This window comes from Xiphophorus couchianus, chromosome 1, assembly GCF_001444195.1.
Source record: "Xiphophorus couchianus chromosome 1, X_couchianus-1.0, whole genome shotgun sequence".
In the NCBI taxonomy this organism is placed as follows: Eukaryota; Metazoa; Chordata; class Actinopteri; order Cyprinodontiformes; family Poeciliidae; genus Xiphophorus; species Xiphophorus couchianus.
This window is the reverse complement of record NC_040228.1, coordinates 9,354,465-9,382,333: the sequence shown is the minus strand read 5'-3', so window position 1 is coordinate 9,382,333 and position 27,869 is coordinate 9,354,465. Positions and strand designations below refer to the sequence as shown.

The 27,869-nt window shown below is 38.6% G+C and overlaps 1 protein-coding gene and 1 long non-coding RNA gene across 3 annotated transcripts; both read right to left on the bottom strand.

Annotated features, from left to right (window-relative positions):
• Nucleotides 1-459: 459 nt before the first annotated feature.
• LOC114140443 (uncharacterized) lies at nt 460-18,147 on the bottom strand. Its single transcript, XR_003594615.1, has 3 exons — nt 17,969-18,147; nt 17,784-17,879; nt 460-971 (listed from the first exon to the last, which is right to left on the bottom strand). It is a non-coding gene; the product is annotated as an uncharacterized LOC114140443 (long non-coding RNA).
• Nucleotides 18,148-19,320: 1,173 nt separating this feature from the next.
• On the bottom strand, nt 19,321-27,408 carry LOC114148491 (acylamino-acid-releasing enzyme). Of its 2 annotated transcripts, XM_028023817.1 has the most exons (22): nt 27,020-27,408; nt 26,239-26,374; nt 25,032-25,107; nt 24,870-24,945; nt 24,681-24,793; nt 24,472-24,606; nt 24,279-24,370; nt 23,609-23,646; nt 23,392-23,513; nt 23,252-23,312; nt 23,021-23,115; nt 22,832-22,883; nt 22,484-22,504; nt 22,102-22,205; nt 21,864-21,996; nt 21,429-21,512; nt 21,259-21,339; nt 20,850-20,938; nt 20,509-20,702; nt 20,141-20,243; nt 19,685-19,791; nt 19,321-19,608 (listed from the first exon to the last, which is right to left on the bottom strand). In XM_028023817.1, the coding sequence occupies exons 1-22, from the start codon at nt 27,135-27,137 to the stop codon at nt 19,509-19,511; spliced, it is 2,130 nt and encodes a 709-aa protein (XP_027879618.1). In that variant the 5' UTR covers nt 27,138-27,408; the 3' UTR covers nt 19,321-19,508. The 2 variants fall into 2 exon arrangements, with proteins under 2 accessions (XP_027879618.1, XP_027879625.1); XM_028023824.1 differs by lacking the exon at nt 22,484-22,504.
• Nucleotides 27,409-27,869: the final 461 nt, after the last annotated feature.

The window sequence follows — 27,869 nt, the reverse complement described above, 5'->3', positions numbered from 1 at the left end:
GACTCAGCTACTGAATGTATTCCCGTATTTGTTTAGGCAAATGTTGGGCATTTATTGAATTACTGTTTTATTTTGTGCTGGAAAGCAATATTTTCTAGCGACTTCAAAAAAATCTCAATCATGAATTTGTCAAAAGTGGAAAAGCTTCTCATCACTGGTGCCAGTTACTGTAATTGCTTGGTATTATTTTGTTTCACCTGAAAACCTACTAAAGTTTCTACACTAGACCCTTAAAAACAATCAGGTTAGCGAGCACATTACTCTCTTTTGTAGCAAACAAAAACTGGAGAAGTAAAATAATCCAGCTCCGATTTACGCTGTCTAATCTGTTTAAACTCTGCTCTGAAGTCAGTCAGAGAGGATTCCCAGGTCTAATCTTTGCGTAGAGGTGACTGAGGGAATATTGGGGAAAACTGAAGCAATAAAAGCGAGACTGAAGCACAGAGATTTTCTTATTAATTGTCTGTCTGAATATTTCTTTTCGTACCCATAGAGCAATACACTACATCGTCAGTTCTGTGAACTCACAAAACGCCTTGCAAAAGTTTTCACAAACTCTATGGAAGCCTGTTTCTGCCATGTATTTATTTAAAAATAAATAAATAATCTCATAATAATGAGATAGTATCTGAAAATAATGAGATATCTCAAAATATCTCATAGTGACACCCTTCTGTCACTATCTCATTATAATGAGATTATTTATTATTTATTTTTTTAACAGAGTGGCGGAAACGGGCTTCCATACGTTTCCGCCACTCTGTTAAAAAAATAAATATTTTTCACTTAACCTTTCAGATCCTTTGTCTCCGCGTGGAAGTGTCTGTGTGAGAACATGATTAAATCACGTCTCCATTCAAGTGTTTTATCACAGCGCAGAGCTCTTAGTCTTATGAGGATCTGTCTGCATTCAACCTTCTGTTCTATGTTTTAGGGCCGTCTTCTCCACTGTCACTGTTGATCTCTGGTCACTGTTGATAACAAAGACAGAAGCAGACAAGCCATCATAAATTATTATTCTTTTAAAACCCTAAAGAAAGTTTTTTGAGACAATGTCACTCACCTTCAACTAATGTGAGAACAAGAATAGGCAAAAACAATCTAAATGTGCAAAGGAAGTGGATAAAGTCTTATTGTTCCACCTATATCATGCAACACCTTGTGTTGGCAAGTAACAAAAAGTCTCAACAAAATACTTAGATTATAACTAAATCTGAAAAAGTTTTGGAAAATAAATACTTTTGTGAGACTCTGTAAACTCCAAAAAAGGAATGTCACAACACATGATTATGTGTGTCGACATATCAGTAAGAATATGAATAGAATCAAGAGGTATTTATAGAAAAGACATCTGCCTGGCAATGCTTTCAGGGATGTTCCTGTTTTGATCATCTGAAAGCCTAGTCGATACCACTGCTTCTCTTTGGTGCTGTCGATACCACGTTGCCCATGTGGTATCGACCATGTGATCCATACTTTAGTTCAGAGGTGCCATAGTGCATTCGATCCCAATGGAAAACGGTTATTTATAAACAGACGTAGAAAGCAGTGCTTTACTCATTCATCCTTCCATTATCTTCCTCTTACCTCTGATCAAATCATAGTTAAACATCCTCCTGATTAGATGCCTAAACCACATCAGTGGATTTCTGAGTATATCAGAAACTCTAAACCAAGTCTGTCCAGATAAAAAAAGATCCTCTTCTCTGTAGTGCTTTGGCTTCTAGCACAACTGGGTAGCAAATGATTCCAAGTACTAAAACATGAAGCAAGATGTTGGCGGCTCTGTTCTCAGCTTTTAGCTACACGGTGTCCTCCACTTGATTCTTTGCAGTCATTAAGGAATCGCAAACTGTATGTTTTATTTATTTATTTAAAAGAAGGATTGAAAAGTGAAACAAGCAGAGAGGCACTTTTTACATAACTTAGAAAATGTAAGAGAAAGCCAGAGCTAAACCCATCCAACTATTCAGAGCTTTTTTGAAAATGTTTTATTTTGACCTCTCAGTGATTTGATGCACTTGAATAATTGTCAGTTCTGCAAGTGAATGAATAAAACACAGAACATGACAATAACACTATGTTTTTGTAAAGCTGTAACCCAGCTGTTTCTTTTTGCTAGCTTGTTTTTCTGTCAATTATTTCTACTGTGTTTATCTAAAGTCAGTAAATCCATATTGTGCTATTCACCAATCCCTTTCCACTGCTGTCACCCTTCTGGCCTGTCACAACAAGCAATAGTAGAAAATTCTCTCTAACTTAAGCAGAATCGCATTTTCATTGTCTAAATAATACCCAAGTAAACTAAAATTACAATGATAAGTAGGCAGCAAAATAAAATCCGTACATTACGCAATCTTTACTTAGTCACGAATAATATAAATGGAAATCTTAAATGCAATTTTACCAAAAGCCATTAAAGAGTTAGATTGCTTAATTTTTTTTCAGAGATCCTATTACTTTAACTGTAAAGTAATTTACAGTTAAATAGATTATTACGTTACTTTAACAATCCATATTTGTAAGCTTATTCACTCACTCTGAAGTTTTGAAAAGAACTCTAAGAAATCTATTTTTTATTTTCTCAGATTTTTACCCAACCACAGAAAACAAACACGTCATGCACAACAAAAAAAGGGAAAGAAATTACTGTGGTGTGAGCTCAAACCTCCAGACCACTAAAAGTCCTAATTTCTCTATGAAAGATGCTCTCCACTTGTCCACATTAAAAGGTACAAAAAATTAAAATGTTTTGTTGGTCTGATATTTTAATCTTCCATATCACATTTAATATCCAGAGTAAGGCAATAAAGTAAATGTGGGGGTAGAGGGCCCTATGTGGACTTTCCAAGAGTTCTGCACTCAAGTTTCTGTTAAAATATGAATAGTGTAACAAGATCCACCTACCTTTGCTCTTACTTTTTACTCTGTTTTGGTGAACATGTTCAGGCTATAAGTACAAGTTATAAGGCATTCCACGTAGCTTGAAACCCTGCTATCTCTGAGACCCTAGGAAGAAAAGGTCTCCATTTTATTGAGGGCACAATAGAAATGAAAACAATGCTAGAATAACACAACAGGCTATCTGGAGAGTTAAAGTTAACATCTTCATGGCTTCCTATTGGCACTAGTTTTTTTTGTTTTTTTCGTATTCTTCTTAAGGAGTCTTGACTCCAGCTGATCGTTTGTAGTTCAAAACATAATAAAATACATCCAAAGGTATAAAGCTAATATCTTTACTTTCTCCACTCCTTCTTTCTGACTGGGCATAATTAAGTTGAGTCATTAGGTCTCCACACTCATCCAAACTATTGCCTAAATTGACGTATTTTTAAAAACTTTTAAACATCTTTGGCTGAGTCACTGCAGCGTTGGCAAACAATTTGCTTCCCTTGGAGTCTTTTCACTGATTTTCCCTGTAGGTTTGAAATTACACTGGCTTATGCACACATTTAATCTGGCAGCAAGCATCTGAAAACTTCTGGTGATTCACCTTTATTCTTTAATGTACAAATTTATTTAAAAACACACGAGACCAATTAACCAAATCAACTGCTTCTTGTATTTTTTTTGTGTGTGTTAATTTTTTAACTATTTGTTTTTAGCTGTTGTTTATGCTCCGTTTGAGGAAAAGAAAACTGTTTGGTTTGGCAGGTTCTGACATGGTTTGGCCTGGATACAGAGGTGCATTAAACCATGTTCCTGCGTGTAAGCTGTAAATCTCTTCACAGTTTGTTGAGCTGACGGAGGAAGGGGAGGATGACGGATGGAGAAAGTAATCGGAGGAGAAAGATGGAACGATACGAGACAGGAGAGGGTTATGTGTTTCTCAAAGTCCAGCTGGGAAAAGGAGATCTGCTGCGATGGGTTAGTATTATTAAGGTGCTTATGCTTGTGCAAGACGGGCATAGGTTGAATTAGTCAGTGTAGGTCATAGCACATCCTAGAAGGTATCCGAGTAAATCAGACAAAGTCATATAAAGTTAATAACTTAAATTCACTCATTTATAAGATTTCGAGAACCTTTCCTCAACTGGCTGGTAAAACTTGTTTTTTTCATGTACTTCAGATTAAATCATTTTGTATCGGTAATAGCTGTAATGTTCCTGCTGTGGCAGCTGCAACATGATGCATAAGGAATTATGTCTGAATATGTAGTGCAACTTTAAAATATACAATTAAACTGTATCGTGCAGCTCCAGACCAATATTTTTAAATAATCCAAATATCAAGATAATTTGTGCTCCGTTTTTTTTTTTTATATACTTAAATGTATAAACCCTGTAAATCACAAAGTAAGCAAGAAGAAAAGGTGTGGCGTTCAGTCCGAGTTTGTAGTTGCTAAAATGTAGTTGCTGTAAAATTTAGAGCCTCCAGGTGAGTCATGCTAATAAATGCTCTGCTTAGGAGAAGAAAGAGTGAACTCCCAGCCTTCAGCCTTGAGCTCTGCACCTCTCATTGAAAATGAGTCCATGCTTGTGGATGCTGTGCGCACAGTGATGCCAATTAGGGCTGGAAACCCCGAAATGCCCGCGACGTCTGTTAAATCATTTGACACTGGATTTTCCCACTGCACTCAAACACTTATGTGCCTTTTTTTTTTTAAGAGTATAAACAGAGCTTTACAAATCAGTGCTGAAAAATAAATCAGTTTTATGATCTGACAACAGGACACTGGAAAGACGATTTATGGTTGGATTTTAGTGTTTGAACAGAAACCTTGTCATGGGTATTTTTGCTTGTTTTTTGGGGGGAAGTCCTAAAACTTAATTGGATGACTCTGTTCCTGCTGACTGCTTCGCCTGGGCCTGGTACAAATTAATCTTAGATGTGTCCCTCACCAACCGCATTCTGTACCAGGTAGAAAATTAATTAATATTCACCATTAAAAATCTTTTTCCTTGCTCTCCTCTTCCTTTCGCCTCCTCTTTGGATACTTTGTAATTTAAAATTTCTTCCTTAGAGCAGGTTCTAAATTATATTCCTGTCATTGGCCACATTTTGATATATATCAATTTCTGAACTCCATACATGCTGCGGTCCAAATTGTTCATATTTTAGGCATTATGCTTGTGCCACATTTTTAATGCCATTGGCATCAGATCATAGCTAAACATCCGCCTTCTTGTAGTAGTTCAGTTTCTAAAGCAGTATCTGCATTTCATTGACATCGGCTCACCTCCAGCCACCAAAGCTCATGGCAGCGGCGAGGATGCGCCTGGCAGGAATGCCAATCCATATTTTCCTCCTTCTGCTTGTAGCATTTTAAACTCTAAATTGGCTGAACAAACTCAAAGTCAGAAGAAGTTGTGGTAGAAGCCAACACATTTTGGGTTTGGGATGGGAGCAGGGTTATGGAGAAAAAAATAGAAAAGGTTTTATGTAGCTTAAATACCAAGCTGTGGTTCCTTCTTTGGACCCAGGAGAACCGTTTGTTGCCCCCTGTCAAAGGTTGCGTCTGCCTGTTACATGGGTAACATAGATAAATGTAAAAAAAAAAACCAGGCTGTACCTTACTGAACTTTGATTCAAACCTGTTTCAATATGATTCATGGAATTCTGACATCAACGTTTCCTGTATTTTGGATGTTATGCTGCCTGGACGGATCTTCAGCCAAGACAAATGTTAACCAAAGGCTGTACAAGAACTCAGCTCTCAACACTGCTTGGAAATACTTAAGACTGAAAATGCCTTACATTTCTAGCTATTTCTACAAGAACCTGCAAACACTTTCTGTCAGCTAAATGAAACAAACACATGCTGTGGTGACGTAACCAGAGCATCTGACTGAAACTCCTGTTATTTAACATGAAACCAGCGTTCATCTGCAGGAGTAATTTCCAAAAAGCTTCAAAGGAGGTGGCCTTGGGTGCTATTATCTGCCTTTGTGTTTATCTTAGTTTATCTTTAAAAGAAACTCTGACAAAGATGTATACACACAAAAGTAACAGGAACTCTTTCTGCAAAGGACAGATTTTGCTCTGGGCCTGAAGCTTTGTCAGAAAAATGAGACAGCACTTCAAATTAATGCACCAGCAACAGAACAAAGAGATCCCTGCAAAACATCATCATCCCTGAATGCCCCACGATTTAACAGACTTGCTTTTTTTGTAACTTTTCAATTCTTAAGGTGTTTTTAAACTCAAGAAACCAAGATGTTTTCCTGTTGTAAATTGTGTTGGAGTTCTTTGTATTGTGAAAATATAAAAGTTACAATATTTTATCTGCTTGGATAAACATTAACAGTCAAACATGGCGGTGGTAATTTGATGCTCTGGTACCGCTTTGTTACTTTAGTGATTTTTGGTAATTGATGAAACAATTAATCCTTCTCTACAACAGGAAAAAGGAAAAAGATGAGTATTTTTATTGACCCAATTGTGCGTGTGACAGATGAGAATAAACGTGATTTTATTCATGCCTCAAACCTTCCAATGTAGCTTAATTAAGACAATTCTGCACATAAAAGTGAGTCAGAATTTCTTCACCTTTATGTAAAATACTTTTGCCAGTTACCAAAACTGTCAAAGGTAATTGTTGCCAAAAAGGGTGGCACAACCAGCTTTTGGTATGGGTATTTTTTGTCCCATTTAGTAAACCAAATCATTTGAAAACAGATTTTTGTATTATTTGGGTAATATTTGTCTAACATTAACATTTGTTTGAAGAACTCAACCATTCAAGTATGAAAGAAAAGCAAAAACAAAAGAAATATGTGAAGTGCAAATCGTTTTTCACTGCACTGTTGAAGCTACTCCTCTTTATACTTCACTATGTTCATATCATCATAGATTTTATGTGAGATGACACTTAGTAAACTTAAAAATAGTAATAGCATCTAATATGTATCCATTTTTTTATTATATGCAAGATGAAAGAATGTTTTATCACTGGTAAGCGTTATAGACAGCCTCAATGAATCCCAAGATGAATCTTAGATCAAATTGCTGATTTTATAGTTTCTTCTGCCAGCTGGCGTGAGTCCATAAACGCTACATACAAAGAAAAGCGAGTCTCAGCCTCAGGCTCTGTTCATCTCCATTGAAACCTTCAGCTAATACACTCATATAGATAGTTGTCAGTGGTGGCCATCTGTAAAATAGTAATATGTTGTGCAAGCACAAAATACCAAAAACATAGTAATATTTCCACATGTAAAATACAAGATACCGCTTGATAAGAATAAATGTTACTGGTGCCAAAGGGAAGTACAACTTGTGCACTATTATGAACTATTATGAAGGGGGTTTGGCAAAGAGAAATCATTTATATTCATAGTGACTCCTACGTTTCTGCATGACTAAGAAGAGCTGAGGACTCACCTATTTATTTCTTTATGCAAGATAACTAACTAATACTAAAAACAAAATTCTTGCAATGACCTGTTATTACAGACACAATCCAAAAGTTGTACATTTAAATCTCACTTACTCATAAATTGGTGTCCTAGAGTCGCTTCATTATGGTTATTATACTGTATAATAGTATATTATCATACAATATTATATTATTATTATAGGAAACTTGGGTGGATCAAACTTTTCAAAAACTGTGGAATCAATCTGTTTGCATCTTTAAATCCAAGAAGATTCACCATCATACGGTGAGTCATTGGAAAATGAGCTGGCAAACACTTCAATAGCGAGTTTCCGTGTATAGAAGGAGTACTTATGAATGATTTTCTAACCATGAACACGGTTTTGAAAACATTTAATCATGTGCATGAATTGTTGTCATAGTCAATTATTAATTATGACTGAACCTATCCACTTGCAAGTACCAGCCGAGATGAAAACTGGAATGGGTGATGGAAAATATTGTGGGTTCTTGAAAGTCCTTCCTTCTGGAGGGTTGTGAAAGAAAATTATGCAAGAACCTAGTTATATTAGTGGATCTAGTTTGATGTTTTTTGTTTTATATATATATATATATATATATATATATGTGTGTGTGTGTAAAATGTTTAATATAAAAAAAACAGCGCAGGTTCTGGTAAGCTTCATAGCATTGTATTGGCTTGTCATGGCTAAGTATTAACGATTGAATAAAATTTAAAAGTTCAATATAATCCACGCTTCCAGCAAGCAATAGTTTCTAAATAGCCGAGGGTTTAGACCCTCTGTATGCAGCGATGCATAGAACACGTTACAATAATACTAGTATTTACAGAGAACTGAGAAGAATATGACAAGATACAAAGAAATGATGCAAATGCAATCAAAAGAAAGTTCAAACTCAAATGCCCTTTAATTGTGACACAACGCAACACTTGAAATCTAAAGTAAAGTTACATAAAGGAAATGTGAATCCCAATCTCTGGTTGGTTTAACACTTTTAATCTGAAAACTACTCTGACCAACTTGGAATAGTGAATGGGGGAATCTGTATGTGGCTATGAATGTTAATGTGTGTCAGGAACTGGTGCAAGTTCAGAGTCTGCATTCTGCAGCGTGTTTATGAGAGTTTCTTCATTTTTTTCCTGGCTCAGCAGTTTGAGTGATCTGTAGATCAAAGTGCACAGAGTTAACTTAGTACTGCAGAGAAGTTTGAGCAGTTGATGAATAAACATGAGGTGGGACATTTAGACAACATGCACATACACGCAGCTCTTTTTAACTAAAGCAGTACATTACATCGGACGCTGCTGCACACTGGGAGCCTGCTGAATCTTAACATGCATGAAGGATAATTGCACACGCACAAGTTTAGATTTCTAACCATATTAGGACTTTGTGTTGACTTCCATTAATATTAATAACTCAATCTGTGGCTAACCTAATACTTACAACAAACCTTAATGATTATTCATACATTCTTAACCCTTACCACTAACCATAAAAATGGGGGTCTGCCGCAGTAATGCTCGGTTTTGGACTTTGTAAGGCCAATTAGTCTATTACCAGAAAGCAATTCAATATACCAGAAACTAACAAGCAACATAAACAAAGACACACACACGCCCGCACGCCCACACACACACACACACACACACACACGCCCACAGACGGTGTAAAGCTGGTCCTTGGACCAAATGTACTCTCTTTTTGTACAAGTGCAATTTATATTGGAGGTTAAATAAACCCAGGGAAGAAACAAAGATCACATTCAGTGGACTTATAATGGTATGTGTAAGACTGGTGGTGAATTTAATTTCGGGGTATTCGATTACTGCCTGTTTATCTTTGAGTATGAGAAGCTAGGGCTAATCCTTCATTTATGAATGATGCATTAAGTTAATCCTTATATACCTGAAACGCACCCTGGACTGGCTAAGATATTGCAGCCAAAACCAGCTTACCCACACACATCTTCTTGAAACTCATATGTGCATGTGCCAAAATTAATGCACATGCACATATGAAAGTGCTTAAGAGGGAAACATATATTCTTAACACACTGCTTTTCCCCCATTCTCTGCACTCTGTAGTTAGCAGAAGCAAGCACTGATGAATAAACTGTAGCCAACTTCATTCATCAGTAGCAGAAAGAAACGTTGGCAGACCAAGTAGTGGACATTTAAGAAGAAAAGAAGCAGATCTGCATATTTCCATGTTGAAACTAAAGAAAAGATAACCAAATACTATGTGTTGTATGAGTCAGGTCACAGTAAAAAAATATGCAAAACATCCACAAAAGAAATTTATAAGATTTGTTGAACTTCTGTGGAAGTGTTACCAATCTTGTTTTTCACTAAAATACTAGGTATTATTTTCAAGTTACATATTTGTTTTTGTTGGTATGGTCAAGTCATGACCATCATACATACATTAGACTGACAGAGCCGAGTGTGACGCGACAAGGATGAGAGTCTGCTCTTTTTAACTGTAAAAAGAGCAGTTAGAAAGTTAAATGTTTCTGAACCACCAGTAATGGTGGAACTTCCCCTTTACTGAATTTATCTATATTTCAAGTATCACTTATGATGATGGCGAGAGTCATGACCCAAAGGCAACTCTTTGTGGAGGAGGTTGGTATAAGTTTCCTTCTTCCTCTACATCAAAGTAGTTTGTCAATTTACCAACAAGTCTACAAATTGAAACATCTTAAGATTCCTTTTGTTTTCCATCACTATTTTTTCTGCTTGACATTGGGTCAGAGGTTTGGCAGGTAAATCTGTGTGGCTTACGCATTAGAAGTGTCTAGTTTGAAAGATAGGAACCTGATAGTTCACATTGAAAGTACTTTGTCTGGTAGAGGTAAACACATTGCCTATTACTTAAAAACATTACCTACAGTGGAGAAATGTTAAAACAGGTATATTCTTAGGATCAAACAAAGGCCTGTCTGGCACATTATAGGAAATGCTCACTTGTAAGAACCAGTACAAGTTGACTGGTTCCAGTGCCAAAAACCAAGAAAGTGTAAAACGTTTCTAAAAACAAAAATATAAAATAAATAATTCATTAAATAAAAACTATTTTACTTAATACAGTATTGCTTTCCAATTTAGCAATATCATTTCTAATGGCATCGCACAGCACTGGGAAACTCTGAACACCGTATAGTCACAATGCAACACTCAGATTCCCGTGTGCGACTCACTGAGCAGTGTAATAACAGGTGGCATTCACAGCAGCTTTAAACTTGACTAATGAAGGTCCATCCCATTTCTTATCGATGAATTATGCATAACACGCATTACTAAATGCCCCACTGCATAGATTATTCATGCAAAAACACACACTCTGCATATATAGACAGATAGGCACAGAAACACAAAATGCTGACGTGGACAAAAAAAACAAAAACCTGCACAATAACAAAAATATTTAATTTAAAAATCCTTCTTAATTAGGGTTTTATTATCATGTAGAAAACAATAAGTCTTACGACTAATAAGAAGTAGATCTTATAGATTGATTGTCATACATTATTAAATGCAAGCACCACAAGGTGTCCTTTACATTTGCTCCACAACAAGCCATTAGAATGGTTTACATAAAACTCAGATCTAAAGAGTACAGAAGCATTTTAAAACATGAATGCGCATTTCACACATTCACCTAAGGGCCGTTGGAATACATTGATAATTCAAGTGTCTGTAGCTCTTTTGGTTGAAGTCTGATCTGACATGAAAGAAGATTTTGTGCATAGGTTCCAAACTCCACCATGTAAAGGAAATATAATGGATTGTAGAAGTATTAATGGCTTAGATTCTGGATCAGGAGCAATGTAATTATAATCTCTCCTGCTCAGGATCTTGCATCAGAACGGCTGAATATTTTATTGTTTTAACAGAACAAGGGCTTGCTGCCTCTTCCGTTCTTTGGTGTAAGTTGTTTTCGAGGTAGGAGCTGAAATCTCCTCCCCTCAGCCCGCTATTATCCTGCATGGCACTGATACAAGAAGTAGCTTAGGACACAGCATGGGGATTGAGAGATAGTAAAATGCGACAAAAGGAAGATGGAGGCAAGCCAAATATTTGGATGAGGGCAGATGAATGAGGGTTGTTTGTGATAGAGTTCAGACAGCTCCTACTGTTAAAGTGGAGCAGAGGGGGAATATTCCCATGATCCTGGATGGTGCAGGAGACAGAATTCGTTCATGCATCATGTATGGGTAAGGGTGATGCTTTATTTACATGTTAAGAGATGGGAAAACAAAAACAATGTAAATTTATATTTGAAATTTAGTTATGAAAAACAATTTTTACTGGATTGTCTCTGAAGTTTGCATGTTCTTCCAGTGTATGGACTTCCTTTGGTTTCCTCCCCTGCTCCAAAACTACTGTAGGCTATTTGGCAACTTATTTACTCTTAGGTGTGAGTGTGTGGGTATATTGTTGTTTGTCTCTGTGTTGGAGCTGTAATAAATTGGTGAGGATGCTTTGCAATCTAAGCTTGCTTTTCCTTGCAGGGTTGCTGGTGCCTATGTCCAACAGTCATTGGACAAGAGGTAGGGTACACTCTGCACAGTCACCAGTCCCTCTCCCCTACACCTCCCAGGAGCAAGAGGCAAACTTTAGAAGCTATTGAGCTGGAACACTAAAGAAAGTTTACATTGAACATGTAATTGCATGTGACATGTTAGGCACACCCTCAAGTTCTTTTGGGGGGTAGAGTGATCAATTTTCCTCATATTTCACAATTTAAGCCCCAGGTAGAGGTTATATATACAGTGCCTTGCAAAAGTAGCCACAGTGGTCAGAAGAAAATGGTAGCTTGCCCAAATGTATGGAGGAAGGTGATTTCACCAGTCAAGACAAAATATAACTTTTCAGCCATGACCTCTGTGCCACAAAATCAGCACATCTCATCACCCCAAGTACACCATCCCCACAGTGAAACATGGTGGTGGCAGCATCTTGGGAAACAGCTAAACTAGTCCGAGTTGAGGAGATGATGGATGCCGTTATATTCTTGAGCAAAACCCGTTTCAGTCTGTCAGTGAGTTGAGACTGGGGCGGAGGTTCTCCTTCCAACAGGACAGTGACCTGAAGCATACCACCAAATTAACACGCCAATGGTTGAAGGAGAAACGTGTAAATGTATTGGAATGGTCTAGTCAAAACTCAGACCTCAATCCAATTGACAGTCAGTGGTGAGGCTTGAAGATTGCTGTTCACCACTGAGTGTGCAGCAACAGTGGACAGTTGATTCCATTGAGTCATTAACTTTGTAGTAATCCCTTGTACTGTGCATGCATGTGGTGACAGTTGACAGGAAACTTGCTGCGACCAACTAGACTGAAGACTGAGCATAGACAAAAAAAGAGGAACTGGTCCAGGTGTACCAGAAAATAAAAATATCCAGTGGCAATAGTGGTGGTGGCTGGTTTAGTGGTTTATCTATGGGAGATAAACAGATACCAGTAAACGTAACATATAGTTAGTGACAGCAGTAGCTCCTTCAAAGAATCTGTGAAGGAAAAAAATATCATTCCACTACTTCTTCCATCTGTTTCTAAGGCAAAGTTAAGAATTTGGTTTCCAGTGGAACAGGGGGAAATCCTTTAAAGCAGAAGATAATCATTTGCAAGACGTAAGGCCTAGAAATGAGACATTTTTGGCAGCTAACATCAGATATGAAGTCAGATCAGATAATCAGTAAAGATCCCGATGAAAGCAGGACACAGGATGTTGAAAAAAAACCAAATTGTGTTGCCACATTTAGGAAACAGCACACATAGAAAATGCAGGGTGATGTAAAAAGCCAGACAACCAGAAGCAAATGAACAAATATTGACTGATTGGTTGGGAAAAACAGATATGGTTGTTATGCGGTAGAAGCAGTGACTTTTAAAATATCGGATTTGTTTTTGCAAGAGTAGAAAAGAAACAACAGTGAAAAAAAGAAGGACTTGTAAATTGTCACCGTCTTAAATATTTCCACCATTTAAAGGGCCCAAACCAGCTCCACCTTTCAAGAAACACAATGCGACCATATCCACAAACCTGCTCTTGTTATTGGAAGGAAACATTTAGTTTAAAAAAAAGGGAAAAAAGGAGAAAATAATGAGATAAAAGATAAAAGAGAACAAAAGTGGCAGTGGCGTAATACTAAATCACTCCTTTACAAACTGCGACCCGTTCTCTTCAAACAACCCTCAACAGCTAAATAATGAATCAAAAAGGAGATTCCTTTCAGTGAAGGCCACCTTTAATAGGCTTTTGAATGAACACTGTACACAGACCTACAAATGGCTGTTCATGGTGGACGCCAGAGGACAAAGACAATGGGATTAAAGGCAGGAAGAGAGCTTATTGGTGGGAAGAGCATGAATGGAAAATAGGTATAAGAGACTAAAGTCCTCCTTTTACTGAATCGTGTGAAGTCAAACTCTCAAAAAGAATTACTCTACGGTTACAGAGGCTTTTTGAGAAAGGCATACAGTATCGGCGCACAACCAGGATTTCTAACTCAAGGTCACGGCTTGAGGGTTAGGACAAAAGGAGGGGAATCAGCATTAGTTTAAGGAGATGCAGATGTTGAAACCTTGCTGTCGGGAATTAGATCTACTCGTCTTGTAAATTCGACTTTCACATTAGCCAACCGGAAATTAAGTTTAAGATAAACTCTTGAAGTGCCAAAAGTTAAATGACGTAAATGTCATTCTGATCTAATGTCTTCTTGGCCTTTAGCAGTGCCATGCATACGTTTTCAGTCAACTTTTCAGGGCTGAACTGCTTTTCTATGGAAAGACAGCATGAAGTAATGTAAAGCCAGAATTCAAAACATCCTAAACAATTCTTTATTCATCAGACTAAGACCCATTTTAAAAGCACTTGAATAGAACAGCCTCATATTTCCATTCAAGGTCTAAACTATCGGATGTTACCTTTAACGGATTAAAGGAGCAAGACGTACTGTGGCATGTAATATGACATGTTTAGTGTTGGTAATCAGATATTTCTGACTTTAGACAAAACCAGGCTTGTTGCTTCCCTCAACTGTTTCCTGTCGTGCTGAGCTGAAAGCCTGCTGGCATTAGCTCCGGCGCCCAACCGGTTCCTTTACTTCAAGGGAGCTGATCCACAGCAGCTGCCGGTCCACCATGAAATATTTCAAGAGTGTATTTCGACTACTGATGTTTTGATGATGGATGCAGTGCAACAATGCAGGCAGGGTTTCCACTTGCACAAGAAAGTTGTCACTGACTTCTTGTGCTTCTCCAGAGCAACAATCTGGTTGTTAAAATCCCACAACCATTGCAATAAACAGTTGGGACCCAGCTACGATTAATGGCTTCAGCATAAACTTAATCTCAAAGTTATTCATACCATTTTTACCAACAAGTTTCCTCTTACGGGGAGAAATAGCGTTTTGAAATAGCCCATCCAGATTCCTGTCTTGAATCTGGAGAGGCGTCTAAAGATTAGGGTGATGCTAAGGAGGCCTTTCAACTTTAAAGATTTGAGCAGCAAAAGATAAATCAACAAAACACAAGAGGAAAAATGCAAAAAGCTGGTCAGCAGCTGCATGATGAGATAAGATCTCTGTATGTTCTTTTAAGGAAAGTCAAATCTAAAGGGACATAACTCAGCCCCAAGTGCTATTTTTGCTGAGTCTTTCCTGTCCGTCTGTGATAAACTTGTTTTTTCTCTATAGGCGATTAAAAAGGGAAAGCACCAGAAAACTCTGATACCAAAGGACTCTTTGTCCAGCAGCCTCAGAAAACAACACTTTCACTCTTTCCTCCTTTGTCTCCATACCTCCTACATGCACCAAGTTTTCAGCATGAATCTTCCCCCCCTTCCTCTGGCTTTTTAACAATACTTTGTCTCTTTGCACCATCCCACGTCAGAATACCACAGAGGGACGCCATGAGCCTGTCCTATTTTTTGGCTCGCTCTCCGTCTCCAACACCCGCTCATCTGTCTATCACTTCTTTTTTTTCCTTCATACGTCACTTCCTCATCATCACTTCCATTCTGCCCTCCATGCATCCATCTCCCACACCAATGACCTCACCCATCACCCACATCACAGTGACTTCATCAGACAACAGCTGCGGTCAAGGCTGCAGATCTGGGTGTTGGTGAAGACAATCAATGCCGCCACCATGTCTGGCTGATATATCTTCTGGATAACAGAAGATATGAACTAAGTCAGTGCTTCAGCTCATCCGTCTTCAAATCACCATCAGTATCATGTCAGGGGGACCCATGGTGAGGGAAATGAAATTGGTGTCACTGCTCATGGTCAAATGCAATATCAACATCAAAGAACAACTTAAGCTGCAATAAATATTAGTGGACACTTTAAGTACTATGCTTTCAGGCTCTCTATCCTTGTAGACATGCTGGACTTGTTTATTGAGGATCTCTGATGATTAATGCAGCATAAAATGCTTTAGAAGGTAAAGTGGTGGTAATGTTATTACGGCAACTAACTGCAGGCTTGGCCAAGGGCTTTGTCACCCTTGGCAATGAATTTGCCAGTGTTGGGACAAAGAGCTGCTTTAGATAGTTTAAACTATTCATAGTCAGTCATAAAACATTTATTTGAACCTAATGCACAGATTTATATTGGTTCATATTTTGAAAAATGTCTATGGCCCACATTCATCCTCATTTCATTGGGTGAAAGGTTTGGTTTACTTTGGACACTTCTGTTTTTGTCATTTAGGCTGAAATTAAAATATATCAGGTGTAGAAGTGATGTCTAAATGCAAACTCATTTTAGACAAGATTGAATTCCTAAGTGTAGAATAGGGTAGTCTTAAATTAAGTACCTCGCAATCTCTAAAATAGTCTACTCAGTGACCTACACAATCACATGTATGTATCAGATATGCAAATGTTTTTAAAAAGTTCAGGACATTTCATGTGAACTAGAAATAGTTTTACTGCCATTGCTATCTTTATCACAAGAGCAAATTAAACTCCATTTCTTATTCCAGAGAAATTGTAACAGCAGACAGTTACCTTTTTTAAGTGTTTTTTTATACTTTAATCTTTTGGGGTAAATGAAAAACGGTTTTATGGAAACTATTGTGTCTCCTCTGCCTTTGCTACTCAGTTATTCACGCTGTATAAATTAATTATTTTTCATGCAGACATTTTGACTAATTTTTTAAGCTTTTTTGGTTATTAATTTCCCCAAAAAACAAATAGAGGAGAGGGGTTTCTCTGACAATAATTGAGATTGACTATAGGTAACTTAACTCTAATTGGATTATTCTTATTCAACTTTTCTTGAAATTATGTTTCAGTGAACTGAGGCTATATGAAATAAACTGGATTGTATAGACTGGGTTATTATGGCTTCACTTTCAAGTAGATTGCTTTCTTGGATCTTGTTTCAATCTCTTGACTTGAAGGTCAGCAGTATAGTTCTACATGCTCAGCCGGTCCCTTGAGAAAGCTGGTCAAGAGACTCATTAAAAGGATATTACATTTCAGGTGGTCTAGATCCATGCAACCAGTCTCTGTGGTTACTAAACCTCTGATGTTGAGTATCTCCTGGCATCCTAAGACTTTCTCATCTTTACTTTGCTTTAAGCACAAGTAGAATTGCTTCAGTTTAAAAAGGTATTGCAGCTTTCGTTTTTATTTAATTACAGCATCTTCATTGTTTTTCAGAACTCTAGAGATACACATGATAAACCTGCAGATTCAACTAGGCATCATCTTTTACTAAATAAGTAGACTGCCATCTGCTGTACGACTTTCTGAATTACATTCACGGTGCCGTTTTAACCCAACTTTGAAAAGGTTTTACAATCACAAGTATAGTTTGTTTAAGAAAAGTGACTCAGGTGAGATGCATTCGTAATACTTAACACTATGTTAAGGAGTGGTGGGTCTTCACAACTGTTTCTGTGTAGTTGATGGTTGCAGGACTAAAACTCCAACTACCAGATGCAACAAAATATAAAGTCAAGTCGAAATTTAAGTACTTTAAGGACAAAAAGAATACAAGAACTTATATATGTACGTAAAAAAAAAAGTTAAATCAGGTATAAGAAGATATTGCAAGAAAAAAGGTAGTCTTTTTTTGTTCAATGCATACTGTAATCCTGATCAGAGTCTTAAGACTTGGGAAACGTTACAGGTATTGTGAAACAGGTATTCCCCCCCATTCAACTCCACCAGATTATAACCCTGTAGTACATTGAGCTTTGAATGTGACTAAGAGACAGAAAATGTAATTTATTTAAAAATGACTCAAATTCAAACAGGTGTTGCCTCAGCTTATCACAGGATAAAAACTGTTACCCTTAAAATCTATCTATGGTCTGGAACTAAAATCTATTTTTGTAAATCTCGTTTGCCATATGTTCCCAAACATTTGTAGAAGGATTTAGACAGCAGGACAATTCAAAAGCGGATGCCACTCACTTGGAAGAAGTCATTTGTCAGATGGGAGTTATGAGGAACCTCAGTCAAAAGAAATGCTCACTGCAGCATCCCCACAGCAGGCTTGCTCCGATGCTCCTGCAAAACATGACGTTTCATTATTCCACTAAAGGAGAAAGCTCCAGTTTCACAATAAAGTCTTCTCCACTATGATGCATTGGAAATACCTGCTTGTCATGTCATGATCACTGGAGATTTATCTAAGATCTTTCTTCCACCTTGCCATGTTTTGTTCTTCCATTCAACAAACTGCTCCGTTTGGACTTTGGAGGAGGTGTGACCTTTGAAGTCTTTGTTTTGTTCCTTAAGGACTTCTCTCACAGATGCTGTCTTATGGTTATTAGGCTGCAGTCAGAATCAGTAAGAATCTTTGTCTGTGGGGATGATCTGCCCGTCTTTTCATGGACATCCAGTTTGGCCCTCCAGCTAAGTGGAGATTAACTTTTTTGGTGTGGAAGGATTTGGCATTTGTGTCCCATAAACCCTCTTAAGAAATTTAAAGCAACTGTCTCACTGTATCCAACCTCATTAAATTCAAAATACCTTTATTTGCCTGTGATCCACTAGGAACTAAAAGCAAATACTTGGAATTCCTCCTCAGTCTTAAGATTTTGTTCAAAAGTTATGATTCCAAAAACAACAACAAACACTAACATTTTCCAGGCAACATACTGGTTACAGATAAATGTAAAAAGTTTAAACTAATTTAAGTGTATGTCAAGTGTGTTGTAACTTTTTTAAAGTTTTTGAAATTTTGACACTAGCGACAATAAACACACATAATATACTTGAAAATAAGTATATATAATAGGGTTAAAAACATTGTCCGTTAGAATGAATGAGCATGTTTAGGTACTTAAATAGCATATTTTTATAATGAAAATGCTCGAGAACATTGCCTACTACCACAAGCTAAAGCTAACGTTAGCCACAAAGCTTAAAGACAGTAAAACTCACCTTCGTATCCATGAATGTATAACAAGGCGTACATCTTAAAATCTTTCTCAAGTTTACTTGTTGGAGCTTTGGATCGATGTACATCATTAATTGTTACCTTGGTCAAGCACTGCAAGCACCTTGCGTAAAATGCCATTTTCAATAGACCGGACGTGACCGAGTAGCTTATCCCCGAACACGGAAGCTGACGTCCATTGGCTCTTTGCACGCCTTCATGACGTGGCGAAGGCGGGGCGTAGGAAAAAGTAGGAGCTTCTTAAAGAGACAGATCAGGTCCGATTTCAAGTTGTCAAATTTCTTTTCTTTTCATAAAAACAACAATCTAAACAAAGAACTGAACAAATCTGTATTTCATTTTAAAAATTGTAAATATATTTTAATTACATCAAATCAGATCTCTTTTTGTAAGGTACATCAGGTATTATATTTTTATCCATTCTTAAAAAATAATGCGCATTGATGTCAGCTATTTGCATTAAAAAATCTCTACCTGAAATTATGGCTAGGGCAACCATAGGAGATACGGTTCAGTTTTATAGTCAACCAAGCTGAAACAAAACGATCCAATCTGCAGATCATGACCAGTGTTTATTGCATGATTTTGTTTCAAAGACACTTTTATAAAATTGGGATTAATTTTAGTATAAAGAAGGGTTTCTGTTTTATTACAAATAAGGGGTGTCAAAAATTCAGCAGCAGTCAGCAGAATCACAGCAGCCTCGTCACAGGGGTTTGTTTGGAGGGATTTGCTCAGAGGTGTTGGGTCAGCCACAGCACGGTGTTGAGGAAACAGTCAACCTGAGTGTCCACCCTGGACAGAGAGTGTCCGTCCTCTGGAAACCACAGCAACCTGGAGAGAGAAATGAAACGGCAGAAGTCAAAGGGTCTGGGCCACCATTTTAGGTTTTTATGTTGCTCACTTGTACCTGACAGGTGAACCTCTGCTCTTCAGTACTTTGTAGAGCTCTAGACCCTGATGAGGAGAAACTCGTCTGTCCTTCCCACCCAACATCAGTAGCACTGGTGCTTTGATCTACACACATTAAACACAATGACATTGATTTGATAAAGGTCATGTAAACTCTTTCTTCCCTTAACTAGAAGTAACTATAATTCAAAAATCTTATCTGTTGATGAAAGTAACGTTTTATAGCATCTCTAAAACTCAAAACTGCTATGTGAACATTTTTATGTTAGAGTTTAGCACCCCATAGAGGGCATTTTTGGTAATACAGGGAGCTTTAAAATGCTCAATAAATTATGGCAAGAATTGCTACTGAAACATATTTGAAAATAGAAATTAACTCCTGGCCTAAATAAGGTTATTTATCTGTTTCTTCAATGCTGTAATATAATAAAGTGTGTGTTTATATGAGTCTTACCTGTGCTGCATGTGTGATGGGAGACTTCAGTAACATTGCAGCCAAAGTTTCAGCAGTAGGGATGTTGTCATATGAGAACTGAAAGCCTGCGCTTGTGTATCTCCTGTAAGCAGGAAGACAGAATAATAAAACTCATGTCATAAAGTGACTATTACAGTCCCATGTGAAAGTATCCCCACCCATTGAACTTTTGGAGAGAACAAACTTACACAATGTTTTATTTCCCTTTCACTTAATTTATGTGTTTTTATGTGCTCATCCAACAAAGAAATCCAAACAAAAAAAAAAACGGCAGAGGTCCAGGAGGTGTGTATACTTTTTCACAACCCACCAATGCTGCTGTGAATATTATGTACAGTTTTTCTCACCAGTCCACTATGTCACTGGTTCCCAGCAGCGTAGCGGCGTTAATGACCGGATTCCTGGCTGCACACGCTCTGTAGAAGTCTGGGTACTGTCCAATCAGATGACAGGACAGGAAACCACCATGGGAACCACCGATCACAGCCAAGCGTTTGGGATCGAGGGTTTTGTCATTCTGGAGCGCAGCCATAACAGCCCGCTATATTACAGGATGAACACAGACAAGATTAATTTCATGGTGTTAAGGTGAAGGATCTCTGTGCTGTGACAAACACTCATCTGCTAGAACATCAACACATCGCTCATCATAGGTTTATTTCAAGAGACAGACAAGGAAAGTTGATACCTGAACATCTTTTACATCCTGACTCCCGACCTGACCAATCAGGGATAAAATGCTGTCTTGTCCGAACCCTGTGGATCCCCGATAGTTCACTGGATGGAGACAGAGTGGCAGAGTGACGTCGACTGAATTACAGAGGGATCAAACCCTTGGAGCCCAAAAAAATAATAAAATCTGGTTATGATTATGATCACTAGCATACAATGTAATCCAAAACAGATATTTAAAGTAAACTTTTAAAGTGCAGGGAAAAAATCCAGGCTGACATTGCCACATATTACACACAGCAACTTTACATACATGGGATCTTTCCAGGTGTTTTCCTCAAAAACATCTGTAAGATTATGAAAGTCACCATCTGTATGTTTCTGGGAGAATTTCTGCAGACAAGCAAGGAACGAAAATATCTCACCCATAAGCACGGCAAAGCCCAGTTCAACCAGTCCAGCGGTGGTGCTGTTCCACTCTACAGGGAACTGGGAGTGAGGGCCACCTAAACGAGCAAGGCATTATTCTGGGTGTTTATATGTGCCGTTTTGTTATGTGAAAATTTCCCATGCAAAGCCAAAGAGAGGTCCAGACCATGGATGAAGACAACCACAGGTGTTCCGGTTTCACAGAGGAGATGGGATGGTTTGACCAAGATGGCCCCGAAATCTAAACCAGCTGTTTAGAAAACAGACAATGAAGAAGAACAAAGAACAAAACCTATTCAATCCAACATTTGGTTTTCTTGAAAGGTTTTTTTGATTCTAAACCTTGCAGAAATTCACAAATGGAAAAATCTCAAATGTTTTCTGTTATTTTATTGTTCATATAAATGTTCCAGCTCTTAAATGTGCAGTAACATTTTTTTTAAATCTGTTTTTTTTACATATTTGTTAAAACTGTCACCATGTCGTGCTTGTATGTCCTGAGACAGATAATCTGTCCATCCAGGTTTGACAGATTACATCACACGTTTATCATGTTATACCCCAAAGAAATCTTCTAATAAGACAGAAGTTGAAAGCTCACGGTAACGTAGGTTGTCCTCGTCTGATGTAGGTGTGACATCTAGGACCGTCCAGAGGTAATCAAACGTCGTGACAGGCTGCTGCAGAGTTCTCCAGGTTACAGTTTCGTCTGCTGATGGGAGGAATCCCACCCTCTGCACACACCAAAGCAACACATTATGTCAGCTCTAAAACCCATTCACCTGGGTTACATGATGTAGGCTGGTATTGGTGTGTGTGTGTGTGTGTGTGTGTCTGACCAGGGTGGGAGGCGAGTTGGGGCTGGAGCAGCAGACGACCATCAGGTCTCTTTGGACTGTCAGTAGCTTCCAGCTTCCATAAACCTTAGAAAGATCAGAGAGATCTGCAGCCAAAATGCAGCAAAGACAAAAAAAAATGTCAAACCCAAGTATTAAATCCTTCTACTTCACAATTGTGTGCAATTATTTTTTTGCTCCATCACATTAAATCTCAATAAAACACACTTGACATTAGTAGTTGTAATGTGACAAAACGTGGAAAGGTTTGAATACTTTTAAAAGATGTATGAGTTTATGATACATAGATAACAACTGCATTGTCAAAAGTGTTCTTCCATTTATAGAGCTCGCAACCCGGGGCTTTAATTTTGAAATGTCATACCTTCCACCTGTCTCTGGTGTTCTTGGTGAAGATGAGACGAGGAATGAGGAGGAGGAGGAGGATTTGGAAAGTAAGAGTCAACAGGAAGAGGAGGAGCCGAATTTTGGGCAAAAGGAGAAGGAGGAGGTGGAAGAACAGGAGACAGAAGAGGAAGAGGAGGAGGGAAGAGAGGAACAGCCGGTGGAGAAGGTGGTGGCGGAGGTGAATACAAAGACCAATAAGGGGATGGAGGGGGAGGAAGGAGAGGAGTGGGAGGCTGGGAGGGAGGAGGAGGGAAAATGAAAGATGGAGATGAGGACAGAAGAGAGGAGGGTGGGGGCGGAGGTGGAGGAGAGGACGGACTCTTACTATCAGAGAGGGAAGAGACTTTCTTTGTTCCTCTGTCCACCATGAAGACATCCTGACAGGAGAGACAGAGCAGTTTAATTACTAATGACTCAAAATCAAACACAGCTCGCTTTATTTTGAAATGAATGTATGAATGAATGATATGGCATGGATATCTGCTTATTGGTTGCAGACAGCGGTGAGTGTTACCTTCCAGTTTCTAACGGCGCTGCTGAACACAACTTTCTCACCGTCCGCAGACCAGCAGTGGGACGGCAGAGCTTCATACACACCCGCAAAGTCACCTGGAACCATCAAAAATGTCTAGATTACTAATCTAGATATAACCTAGATGTTTATTTATTAAAGCTCCAACAGTTTAGACCAACGTGTTGCACTGAGTGAGTCTTCATTGGGTGGCCTGATTGACCTTTAACCCACCAGTCTGAGGTCTGCTGACCACATCCAGCATGGTCGAGGTCTTCCCACTCTTCAGGTCCAACTGTGCAGGTTTAATATTCAACTGTTAATGGACAGAAAACACACAGAGAAGTACAAAACAACTCAAACACACCCCGCACCTGCTGTACACTGAGGCACTGGTTGTGGGGCCCAAACACACTACCCTGCAGGTAGATCAACGTGGATCCATCTGGACTCAGCCTGGGACAGGAGACGGAGAGGTTGTCCCCTGATATACACTCTGGGACAGGAGAGAGGGCGGTGTAGATCACAGAGGTCAGAGGTCAGATGATCAGAGATGAATACGTTAAAAAAAGACGGAGGTAAAGGTCTCACCACAGTGTCCATCCAGGCTGAGTCTGAATAAAGCCGACCTGAAACACAAGGATGACAAAAAAGGCACATAGAAGGTAAACCCCAATTTCTCCACATCATGCTTTAAATACATTCCTGGAAAGGCTTTGAAAAATTGTTTGAAAAAATAAGACAGAGAAATTAATTATCCACACACAATCCTGGCATTTTTAAATTTACTGAATTTATTAAGCTACGATTGAGAGTCAAGGCAGGAAAATATTAGAACCGATTCTAATCAGGAAGTAAACACTTATGCCAGGCTGTTAGAATAAAACCGACGGTGAATCCTCCTGGTAAATACTTGGTAGTGTGAAAATAGTTTCCATATCAACAGCAAAGAAAAATTCTGAAATGAGGGATAGCAGCAGATGTATTTCTAAACAGTAGATGCTCTTTAAGGTCTTTTTTTCTCATTGCTGTTGATGTCCAACATAAATAACTAAAGAATGTTCTGGACATTTTACTACTACTTTGAGAAGCTCCCAATCTTCCTCCAGCCTGTAGTTTGATCATTTATACATGTTCACACATTAAATATTAAATAGAAGTAACATTAAATAGAAGGTCAAGATATAAGTTAGGCTAAAGTGATAAACTACTTTTTCTGTCATCCTGCTTCACTCTAGGTGTGTATAATAAAGTCTGAGACCTGCGGTTGGAGCAGAACTTCAGTCCAAGTCTGAAAGGTTCATGGTACCAACCGACAAAAAACACAGCCTGGCTGCAGGGAGCCCACAGTGCCTGTGGAAAACATTCATATACTGATCAACCATGATAAATAAAGTTTCTGCTGTGATTAAAAACATCATTGACGAAGAAGTGAGGTTAGCGTCTCTCCTCACCTGTCCAGGTGAGACGTCCTGCGGGACGCTCTGCAGTACATCGATCTCACCATGATGCAAATCCACCACACAGAGCACTGGGACACTCTTACTGGTCAGAGCCTCGCCCCAGTCCTCACAGTACACACTCCTGTCCTGTGTGGACACAAAGACGTCTCCGTACAGCAAACTCGATATCAGGGTGTGTTTCTGTGGCGATGTTTGTCAACCTTTCTGCTCGCGGATTCTCCAGAACGCGTTTCTGCCGACGAGCTGCGGCTACGCTCAGCTACGAACAGCAGCTTGCTCTCACACTCTGACCAGGACAGGCAGCCGAACTGAGCTGGACGCACACAGTGAGACATGAGGGGCGTGTCAAAGTACCACACTCACGCACAACGCTCAGTCCGATCTCTTACTGTCGTCGTACACTCTGCCGTGGATGTTCAGGGCAGACAGGTTCAGGCTTTTCCTGAGGCCGTGACGGTCCCAGATCTGAACAGGAACAAGCACAAGCAGCAGCTTATTGAGATGTTAAAGCATTTGTCCTCCTGGGGATGATTTTGATCCATCATTCTAACCTCTAGGAGCTGCTGGCTGCCCGTCTCCCTGACAACAGCCCTCAGGCCACGAGTTGGCGACAGTTCACTCAATAACCTGAAGAACAGAAATGAAAACTTCTGCAAAATAGTCACCATTGTCATCTGAAGAAAAAACAGAACTGGAAATCTTTGATTAATTTTATTGCCAAGTTATTATCCTCGAGTTCACTGAGCTTATCAATCACAATTGCCTAAGGATTAATTGATAGGTGACCATTTTCTCTTTTTTCCATAACACGAAGGACTAGGTTTTTCATAATTTAAAAAACAAAACACATTTTTATATTTTAATCATTTGTGGTTGAGAAGTTCACACTGCTCTATCAGGAGGCACAGCTGAGTGAGTGCTTTAAGGTGGAACTGACGGAGCTTGTCGAGTGTTTATGTTTCATAACAGAACCACATCAAGTGCATTTTACATCTCACACTGAATTCTGGACCGTTTCATTTTCCCGTTCTGGTATGGCTCCGCCATCTTTGTTTCTGCCTTAACTGGCTGGGATTATGGTTGTCCAGTCGCGCCCTCTTCTGGATGGTGGGCACACTACAACACTAAAAGTGGGTCTAACTAGATATTATCAGTTAAAATTTTAAACAATTAATCGCAAGTCAATTAATTGTTTGCATCCCTAGCTGAGCCACACCTCTTGTGCCGGCAGTTTTTCACAATAACTATTTCCATGTGCACAGGTTGAACACAAACATTGTTCCATTGTTTTTCACTTTTTATAATCCCATGTATGGTGAAAAAGAGAATGCATCTTCTATTCTGTAAGATCCGGTGGATCGTTGAATCATTATTTGTGCCAATTACGACAAACTGTACAGCCTGTAGGTTTATATCACTTTAAAAATATAGACATTTATTCTTGCTTAGTAAACCTCAATATGTAGATTTCTTTTATGTAAAGGCATGGTTCAATTCCAATTGAGCGAGAGGGAGGAAACATTTCTGCAGTGTTGTTAAGTCTTTGCAGCTTAACAGAAGTCTGCTCTGTCTGACTGCTGTACTTTATTTCCCTGAAGGTTTTATAAACCTACAATCATTCACTTCAGGAAGTCTTTGATTCCAGCAGCTGTCACTCAAACAAATAAAACATTTGTACAGGTTTTATAGTCAAGACTTAATAGCAGCTGTAAATATAATTGAGGATAAAACAGTTACATTAAAGCAAGCACCACTCACTCTCCAGACAGTGGTGAACATGGTCCAGGTGGGAGGACGGTCCTGATGTTTTTGTGGTTGTTGCTGTCAGCGATCAGAGTCCACTGCTGTGAGTAGCGAAGTCTGGAGTTTCGGACCAGGTCAGTCTGGATCCACTCTGCATGTGTACACAGTAAAAAGTTGGGATTTATTAAAAGGGGCCTCTGGCAAAAGTATTATATTAATTTTACGTTGCACAAAGTCTTTATTTCGTGTCCATAATTGTTTGCAGAAATGTGATAGTTTCATTATCATTAAGGTCCTCAAGTGATGGGGGGCAGATCTGCAAAAACTTTACAATGTAGAGATCTGGGAAATAGCTCAACAAAATAGAAATGGCCTAGTCAAAGTCTGGACTTATATCCTATTGAAATGTGACCTTAAACAGGTGTACATGTACAAATATTCCTCCACAGCAATGTGCCAGTTATCACAAACAGTTTATGGTTGTCACTAAGCACGGCCCAAGAAGTTATTAGATTTATGGGGTGATCATTTTTCATAATTTCCATTTTTTTATGGTAAGATTTGATTTCAAGGAATTATTAATACAAATTTTGCCAAAAGCTTCCAGCATTGTTTAAAAATAATTAATTTATTTTATTGACAGCCTTATTTTAAAACAAATTTAAGAAACATGATGACTTTATTAATAATAATAACACAATTTAATTAATAATAATTTAGTCCCAAATGTGTAATTAACAAATAAGTACTGTTCAGCATCAGTGGAAGAAGGCTGTGTTAGCTGCAGCTAGCTCACCCGCTGTCACGGTGTAGATCCGGACTTCCGGCAGCTGCTCCTCGCTCACACGAGCTGAAACCGGAACAGCCAGGCCGCTGACCTTTCCGTACAGCCCGGTGATTTGGTCGGAGTCCATCCGCGTCTGAGGCGACACACACGGCTCACTATGAACCACCAGGCTCAGCTAACAAGCCTGATAATGGCACCGTCGTTGCATGAAAGTTACTCCTCAGGAGCAGCAGCCAAATGCTTCTGTTTCAGGCCAAGAGCTAAGCGCAGCCCTCGGTCAATGACTGAAATGCATTTCAGGAAGCCGCTTCAACACCAAACCCGAATGATTTTTGCTCTACCTGCGCTGCGCCTCCATGTTGGGACTATACCACCTTGCTCAGTTCAAAGTGGGTGTAGTGATGAAAGCAACCACGAGGAGGCAGCAGAAACAACACCAAAATAAAAGCATTTTCTTTTGAGTTAAATATAAACATGAGCCACTGCCAAAATGGTAGTGGGTTTTTACTTGGAAATGTATACTTTTCCCGGAAAAGACGTGTTGAACTTTCTCTATTGAATACATTTGTGTCAATTTTAGATTATGCCAATCCAGTAAAACATTTGCTTTAAGTCCCCACCTCCCATTTTTCCATGTGGTCAGCATGGACTCTGTAAATAAAAAGATGATGCATTAAATAATATCCATGATTTCAGATGATAAATCAAAATAAAAACCTTTAAATGCTAACATAGACAGCACATTATTTGATTTTTAAAACCATAGAAAAAGTATGATTTTTTTAAAAATTGCACACACGCCCATTAGCCTTATGCTGACTTTACTTATAAGAAAACGTACTAGTCCAAAACCAATGCA

Bases quoted from the DNA above. Each gene is read 5' to 3' on its own strand.
- LOC114148491 (XM_028023817.1), bottom strand. From the start codon at position 27,137: ATGGACTCCGACCAAATCACCGGGCTGTACGGAAAGGTCAGCGGCCTG. The intron at 23,116-23,251 runs GTGGGTTAAAGG...TGATGGTTCCAG, and splicing joins GGTCAGCAGACCTCAGACTG to GTGACTTTGCGGGTGTGTAT. The intron at 20,939-21,258 runs GTGAGATATTTT...GTCTCCATCCAG, and splicing joins GGGCTTTGCCGTGCTTATGG to TGAACTATCGGGGATCCACA.